Below are 8914 nucleotides of genomic sequence, written 5' to 3' on the forward strand. Positions count from 1 at the left end.
TTTTAGTATGAAAGGAATTATTTAACTTGGCAAAAATAAGCAGAAAGTTTTAAACAAGCTGGCCATTGACAAGTGTCAAATATATATTTAAACTTTCTAGGGAAGGACCTTTCAATAAAATAAGAGATGCAACTCTTCAAACCAGGTTTAAGGGAAGGAGGCTTAAATATCAAAGAAGGGAGTGTATACATATTCAGACAGTCAAAATCCCAAACAACAGACTCTGCCATGAAACAGTTTTGCATTTATCAACTTTAAACTGTATGGAATTCAATCTGTATATGGACAACGAAGAATCTTTTCCTAGAGATGCCAGTCATGAACAATGAATCAGACACAGAACTCACATGCCTTTTTCTGGCATTTATTTTAGGCCTTTTGTTCCATTTTTTGAAATGTTAGATATGACCAATTAGTAAAGATTCCAGAAGAATGTCTAATTAATCATGTTACTTTAAGGAGAGTCTCTTGAAAGTGTCTAATTCCTTGCAATAAACTTTCTCAGTCTCAGAAAAAAAAGAAAGAAAATACTGTAGGGCTGAAATCCCAAGTGAAAAAAGCGATGTTACTTTTCTCACATTTGAGGCAGCTTCTTTCTGTCTTACAAACAGATCAATAGAATGATTTGCTTAGAAGATAAGGAGAAGCAGAGTCTTCAAAAAGATAGATCTCCACATTTAGCAGCAGAATTGGTGCTTTTTTTTTTTTTAGCAACTATGCAAATGCAAATAGATTGATAAAATGGCAGATTCCACTTAGGTCCCCAAACTCTGGGCTCACAGCAGACTATTTCCTCAATTAGTTCATCCTCAGAGAAGTTTGAAAGGGTGTGGGCTACTGCTGTTGTAATAGGTTCTCAAGAGGAACAGGACCATCAGGATGAGTATTTACTAAGAACGGATTTTTTTTAGAATGGTTTGCATAATATGTCTGGGGAACGAATAATGGTTATCGCTCACTGGGTAGGTGGAGAATGTGGCAGCTGTTTGGTCTGTGAGGCTGGATGTTTTAACTGTCACTGTCTGGCAGTGAAGGTCTGGAGTATTCATCGTGGTGATATTTTGTTCGTGCAAAATAAATAAAGCTTGCCTGAAGATCACGGTGCAGGGTGAGCCACTAGTTACCCATAGAGAACAGGCAGATGGATCTCTGTGACTTCAAGGCCACCCTGGGCTGCATTAAATTGTTTGAGTGCCAAAGAGAAACAGAGCCAGACAGTGGTGGCTTATACCTTTAATATCAGTATTTGGGAGCCACATAACTTTAATCCCAACACCACAAGGGAGGTAGTGTAAATGGAGACCTTGCTTATGTTTTCTAGCTGTACAGATCAAAATAATCACACCGAAACTATATTAATTACACTGTTTGACCAACAGTAATATTCCTAGCTAGTTCTTATATCTTAAATTAACCAATTTCTGTTAATCTGTGTATTGACAAGACTTTGGCTTACGAGTAAGGTTCTGGCATCTTTCTTCTTCAGCATCTGCCTGACTCTGCCTTCTTTCTCCCTGCATTCAGTTTAGGCTTCCCACCTACCTATATTCTGCCCTGCTATAGTCCAAAGCAGCTTGTTTATTAACCAATGCTAATAAAATATATTCAAAGCATACAAAGAGGACTCCCACACCAACTCCCCTTTACTGCCTAAATACAAAGGAAGGTTTTAATTTTAACATAATAAAATTATGTATAACAAATCAGGTATCAAGCAAGAATTACAGATACAGTATTTTTGTGAGTCTAATGTTTTATATCTAATTTATCTTTTATCATAACTGAAGAAAACTATACAAACCACATTAGCCTGGAAGGATTCCATAGGTTCTCATCTTCTGTGGAAACAAAAGTAGAACCACTTTTCCAAAGTAACATATCCTTAGACTCAATTTTTGAAGTCAAGATACCTTTGTGTTGGTTTAGATTTGCAGCCACCATAACCAAGTATCTCTCAGCAGTTAGCTAACAGTCAAAAAATTCAAAGAAGGCACGATAATGTATGTAGTCAAGACTTTCTGTGTGATTCCATTTTCATGTGGCTTGTTTTATATTATTTTTACTGTCTCTTTAAAAGCTTTGTTTCATTATTCAAAACTGTTTCTTTCTATAGGTGCCTATACCCATTTCCTTTTTATTTTTCTTAAGCCTACGTACATTTTCTGAGGACGCTATGACCCTTCCAGAGCTTTATTTCTGTCTGAATCTATCTTCATTGCATATCTGTAATCCTTTTTTGATCGTTGTTGTAAACTGTAAAGAAAGCATGTCTAGGACAAGAGCAGCTGCTTTGGCTGTTGGTTCTACTCTGCTCAGCTTTCCAGTATGGCAGAGATCCATTTGCCACCAACCCTGGGAGCCATGTTTACCACCCCAACTCTGGGAAGTAGTTGGCTCATGCATCCACCAAATAACTTGCAGCATGCTTCCCACAATCCCCATTCAAGTGCTCCTTAACAAAACCTCCAGAAAGATCCAGAGCCATTTGTGTCACAAACAGGATCCAGGAAGCTGTTTCTTAAAGGAGCCACACAGTTCTTGCTGCTAAAGCTGCCAGGAAGCCTTCTCTTAAAGGAGCTGTTCCTCTGCTCCCCAAGAACAAACTGAGTCTGTTTAAAACCTTCAGCTACCAAGAAGCTCCAATTGACTCCAATTTTTGTGGATCTAGAAGCTCCCCCACTTTAAAAAAATTTTTTTTTGCCTTTATGTGGATATTCTAGCCAGATGTTGGGGTGTGATTATGTGAATGGAAACTGCTCTTATGTTTCCTGGCTGCCCAGACCTGAATAATCATATAGAAATGATATTAATTGCAACACTGTTTGGTCAACAGCTCAGTCATATTCCTAAATAGCTTTTGTACCTTAAATTAACCCATTTCTATTCATCTGTGTATTGTCACAATGTTGTGGCTTACTGGTAAGATTCTGGTGTCTTTCTCCTTCAATAGGTACAAGGTATCTTTCTGACTCCACCTTCTTTCTCCCTGCATTCAGTTGAGATTTCTCACCTACATATATTCTGCCCTACTACAGGCCAAAACAGTTTCTTTATTAACCATTGGCATTAAAATATATTCATAACATACAGAAGGGAATCCCACTTCAAGGTGGAGACAGGAGTCATATGGCGGGCAGAAAGAAATATAAGGCAGAGGAGACAGGAGCTCAAGGTGTTCAGTCTGAGGACTTGTAGATACAGGAGGTATCCATTTAGTCTAAGGATTTCATAGAGGTAAGAACTAGTGTCTGCCTGCTCTGTTTCTCTGATTTTTCAATTATCACCCCCTAATATCTGACTCTGGGTTTTTATTACTAAGATTGATTAGAATTCTTTCTACAAGTGACTGAGCTTTACTCCATTTTTGAGGCTAGAAACATCTTGTTATAATACCAGGGAATGAATGCCACCATGTAATCAATGAACTTGCCTGCAGAATAAATGCACATGGGCACAAAGGATAATGTTCTTCTTTCTCCTTCTCTGTGCTGACACAGGAAAGGGTCACCCATATTTAGGGGAGGTCCCACTTCAGGTAATCTGATCAAGAAAATCCCTCACAGGCAGGTTGGCTTTTAGTTCATTTCAGATCCAGACAATTTGACAACCAAGGGTAATGAAGAGCTCTATCACAAATACTAAATACATAGTCAACATCAGTTTCAAATCCCTGATTTCTTGACCTTCAAATGAAGACATTAGTGGAGTCAGTCTCTGAGTTTTGCAAAGCTTAAATAAGTTTACATATTTGAAGGACTTCCAGCAGTTTGTGCACTTGATAAATAATATCTGTGTTTATTAAACTTTATATGTAATGGTAGATGCAATATGATGTTACACACACACACACACACACAAAGAAATATAGTTGATTTTAATACCACATAGAGAGGCATGACTTTCTCATTTTGTTATAATATAGGCAAGTTGTCTAGACCTTTTCTTTAATCCACAAAAACCTGATTTACTTACATTTACATACTGTGATGGGGTTAGACAAACTATGAAGGAAGTTTCACATTCTGCTTTACACTCAAACATGCCTTTTCTATTTTATTTTCTGCTTTCATTTTTCCAGAAACATTCTATTCTATCCCTTATGTACACCTTTTTTGTTGTGCTATATAGGTTCTCACTCTGTAGCCCAGATTGGCCTAATACTTATTATTTAGACCAGATTGGCCTTGAACTCTAGGAATTCCTCCTGCCTTAGTCTCCTGTGTGCTGGAGTTGCAGGCAAGACATACTATATTAGGTCTACATTTGCCTTTCTGGTAAAACTTTCTTGTATAAATTTATCAGGTGTATTTGTGTTACAATGAAAATTGCAATTATAATTTAACTTTTGTAAGGACTTGTGTGGAGTGGCGGGCTGCTTCCTACCGCCCGGCTCCTGGACAGCTAGCTTTACCAAAATAATTACACGAAAACTGTATTCTTTGAAACATGGCATGGCCCATTAACTCTAGCCTCTTACTGCCTAACTCTCACTCTTGATTAACCCATTTCTATTAATGAGTGTAGCACCACGAGACGGTGGCTTACCGGGAAGGATCTTAACCTGCGTCCATCTTGGAGAGGAGAGCTATAGCATCTGCCTCACTTCCCTTCTTTCCAGCATTCTGTTCTGTCTACTCCGCCTATCTAACTTGCTGTCCTATCAAAGGCCAAGCAGTTTCTTTATTAATTAACCAATGAAAGCAACAGATAGACAGATGACCCACCTACATCAAGAACTTTTCCCTGTTTTTGTCACACTATAGAGCAAAAGGCAGTTTCTTATGTGTTACCACCACAGTAGGCTGGTGATGACCATGCTGATGACCCAAAAGCTGTCAATACACAGATGTTGATAACGTCTTTGCCTACTGCCTTTTCCCAGAGGTGGGTTTGCTGGACTCCCTATCAGATTTGCTGCTGAGAACATCTTATTTACTGACATTGAGAATGCTCATTTTATATCAATACAACATTCTACCTGAATCAAACTTGTCCAAAAGAATGTGAGTTTCTATGCGACAGTAAATTTTTTAGCATGAACATGTTTAAAGAAAGAAAAAGAAACAGAATTTATTGTAGTGAAATATTTTACTTAGCCCAAGCATGTGAAATATTAATTTAACATGATGCTATAAGGTTCTCAACAGGCTAGTCTGTTCTGATGCATGAATCTGATGAAGCTCTCAAAATCACATGTGTACTTTAAATGCAAAAACAGGTGACTGCAAACTTACCTCATTTCAGAAACCACATTGGTGACTGTATTGGACAACACACAAATAAAAGAAGAAGACAAAGTAACCAAAACTAATTCTGTTATTCAGAGAAATACAGTTTTTTAAATGCATGTCTAGTTTTGTAATAACAGAGTGGCTGAAGAAACATCCAGTTCTTCAACTCTTATTTTCATAATTTCAAACAAAATTTAAAAAAATATCAAATTCCAAACTTGCATACCAATTTATTCCTTAAGAAGGGAAGGAAATAAAGCTGGGTGATGGTGGTGCATGCCTTAGGAGGCAGAGGCAGGTAGATTTCTGTGAGTTCAAGGCCAACCTGTTCTATGAGAGCTAGTTTCCAAGACATGCTCCAAAGCTACAGAGAAATCCTGCCTTGAAAAAATAAAAACAGAATAAAGCAAAACAACAACAACAACAACAAAATGAAATGAAATGCTAAATGGGAAGTCAACCCAGTTTGCTAAAATCAGCATGTTTTAGCACTTCTTCTTCTGAAGCACCTTCTTCTTCTTTTATAAACATAAAAGACAGAAAGAGGAAGTGGGAGAAGTTTGAGGAGGGAAAATCATAATCAAAATACCTTGTATGAAAAAATATATTCAATAAAAGAAAAATGTATAAAGGGAAATAAGGATTGCAAAGTTGGCTCAATTTTTAAGAGCACTGACTGGTCTTCCAGAGGACTTAGGTTGGTTTTTCTGCATCCAAATAGCATCTCATCAATGTTTGCTATTCCAGTTCTAGTGGATTTGATGCCCTTTTCTGGCCTCTGAGAGTATTACATGCATGTGTTGCACATACATGTATGCAGGCAAAATACCCATACACATAAAAGAAAAATAAAATGAAAAAAACGATTTAACAAGATGGAAACAAAGATTCTGACCATTCTGGTATTTGTAGAATGTGGGTATCATTCTAAGGAAGAACTTAAGAAATGCTTTTACTCAGAAATCATCTGTTCTACTAATACTTCCTAGGTCCTTGCCCAGAAGACTGGTTATGGCATAAAGAAAACTGTTACCTGTTCTCTTCAGAGTCATCTTACTGGACAAAGAGCCAAGAAACTTGCCTGTCTTTGGATGCTCAGATGCTACACATTAATAGCATAGATGATCTGGTGAGTCATTTGTGGCGATGATAATCAGGCTTAGGTTCCTGAGAGAGTGTCTTAGAGTTTTATTGCCCTTAATGAATGCCATGATCATGGCTGTAGCACTGGACCCCAACAAATGACAACTTTTAGAAGGACAAATATTTAATTGGAGCTGGCTCACATTCAGAGGTTTGATTCATTATCAGCATGCAGGAAGCATGGTGACACACAGGCAGATATGGTGCTGGAGAGGAGCTGAGAGTTCTACATCTGGATCCACAGACAGCAAGTAGAGAGTAACACTGGGCCTGACTTGAGCTTTTGAAACCTCAAAGTCCACCCTTTGTGACATACTTCTTCCAACAGAGCCACACCTACTCCCACAAAACACCACTTCCACTCTCTATGAGTCTCTGGGGACATTTTCATTCTAACCACCACAGGGAGGAACACTTGTTTGAGAGGGAAAATAGCTGTTTTTCTGTCTGATTGCATACTTGGCCTTGGGCATATAGGATGTGTGATCTCAGTAGGCTTCTGTAAACATTGTCGTTAAACCACCAAGGGATGCAGAAGATCTTTTTGATAATTAGTTGATGAATCTAAGGTCAGAGTTGTATCTTTCCACAGAACTTCATCTCGCAAGCAACTTCCCATTCCACATCGCCATTTTGGATGGGATTGCACCGGAAGAAACAAAACGAACCCTGGCTGTGGGAGAATGGCTCTTCTTTGCGTCCTCACCTGTAAGTCCATTTCTCCTCTTGGTGCACATTGTGAGTGTTCTATTCCTGACTGGTCCTTTATTGAAGCCACTGTTACATGCCACATAAATCCTCTTCCTGTCAGAATGAAGAGTAGGGAATCAATGAAAGTCCCAAGAGGATTTGCTATTTTCCTCTTCAGACCTTTGCTGGCATTTCCTCTCACATTATTGCTGATTTCAAACTCTGAGACAGAATTCGTTTCTAAAACAATGATGCTAAATGTCATTTTTTTTTTCCTTTTCTCTCCACCTGCAGATTTAAGATCAGGGGGATTCCTTCCCAGACGCATCCATCAGGTACCTGTGTGTACATTCAAGAGGGAGCTGTTTTTGCTGACAACTGCATTTTAACTGCATTCAGCATTTGCCAGAAGCAGGCAAAGCTATTGCCGATGCACTGAATTTAAAGATCCTGGAAGAACAGGAGAAGACCTTGGACTGTTGTTATGAAATTTAAGCTATTCTTGCTTACTTGAATGTAAAACATGATTTCCCCTGACAGCTGTCAGCAAACTACTACCTTCAGTTCACCTCAGCTGAGGCAAGGACCAGAAGCAGAGACTGGGGATCCAGTTGCTTGACATCTTTGTTTCCAACGTTGTGAGTCCAATTGTTTATCCACAGTTTTGCTCTTTCCAAGCCTCCCAGTCAACCTGCAATCCTTCATTCCTTTCCTCTTTTAAATGATGACTCCTGCTTGACCTGAAAAATCAGTCTCCTGTACCTCAGAGTGACTTTTGGAGCTGCATGGAAGGCAGATTATAGAGACCCTGCTAAAGTGCAGGCAGAAGGCTCAGGAGGAAAGTGTGTCTGAGAAGCAGCATGCAAAGAAACAGCACAGAGGAAAAGCAACCCTGCAAGCAGGGACTTGTGTCCCTGTTGAAGCCCCAACTTGATCTTTGTAACTGTGGTCCATCTCCAGACTGAACCATTTACATGTTTGCATTTTTTAAATTTTATTTTATGTTTGTAGGGGGTTGCCTACATGTATTTCTGTGTGCCACATGAGTGCCTGATACCGTTGGAGATCAGAAGTGAGCATACTGTCCATTTACAGATGGTTGTGAGACATTATGTAGGTTCTAGGAATTGAACTCATGTCCTCTGGAAGAACAGCCAGTGCTCTTAAGCCTGAACTACCTCTCCAGTCACTGTGATTAGTTCTTGCATAAGTTATTTCTTTGTCTTTTCTCTATCAAACAACAGTATTGTGAATTTAACCCTTTAAAATAGTATTGTTTAGAATGATATAATATGTGGCCCCAAAGCAAAACCAGACTTTTTTTCTCTTAAATTACACATCCTTTGTAGACAACCTCTCCTTGATCTCTATGCTATGATCCAAAAACGTACATAACCAAAATGGAAGAAACTAAGTTTTGGGACAAGTTCTTAGAGCAATATGAGTTGGATACAAAAATAGTGTTCTTTTGGAACAGATGGACTTAGAAGCTTCTATTTTCAAAGCTTCCATTTTCCACATACTTCAGAGACCTTTCCACTTCAAAGGAAGCGTTCCATTGTTTTAGGCCAGCAATTGTGTGTGTGTGTGTGTGTGTGTGTGTGTGTGTGATAGATGCATCCTTGGGAAGATGAGACAGGGATAATTTTTTACTGGCAGCTTTGCTGTGTAATAAACTTACACTAAACTGAATTTGTAAATAATGTAAACTGTGGTGATCATATCACCATAGCCAAGGTGATGAACATATCTGTCACTTTTGTCCCTTCCCAATGTCTCCTCCCTAAAGCAAACACTGATCTGTTTTCAGCTTGCATTTCATAGAGTTTATATATATATTTTTTATGACA

The 8914-nt window shown here is 38.6% G+C and overlaps 1 protein-coding gene across 2 annotated transcripts in view; it reads left to right on the forward strand.

Annotated features, from left to right (window-relative positions):
• The window catches only part of Olr1 (oxidized low density lipoprotein receptor 1), an 18974-nt gene extending 10320 nt beyond the window's left edge, over positions 1–8654 (forward strand). For both annotated transcript variants that reach the window (XM_057793066.1, XM_057793076.1), the window contains 3 exons: positions 6221–6360; positions 6967–7082; positions 7359–8654. In XM_057793066.1, coding sequence (XP_057649049.1) covers positions 6221–6360; positions 6967–7082; positions 7359–7503 — 401 coding nt within the window. In that variant the 3' untranslated portion in view covers positions 7504–8654. The remainder of the gene's footprint in view (positions 1–6220; positions 6361–6966; positions 7083–7358) is intronic.
• Positions 8655–8914: the final 260 nt, after the last annotated feature.

The sequence above is a fragment of the Chionomys nivalis genome, chromosome 1, assembly GCF_950005125.1.
Source record: "Chionomys nivalis chromosome 1, mChiNiv1.1, whole genome shotgun sequence".
In the NCBI taxonomy this organism is placed as follows: domain Eukaryota; kingdom Metazoa; phylum Chordata; class Mammalia; order Rodentia; family Cricetidae; genus Chionomys; species Chionomys nivalis.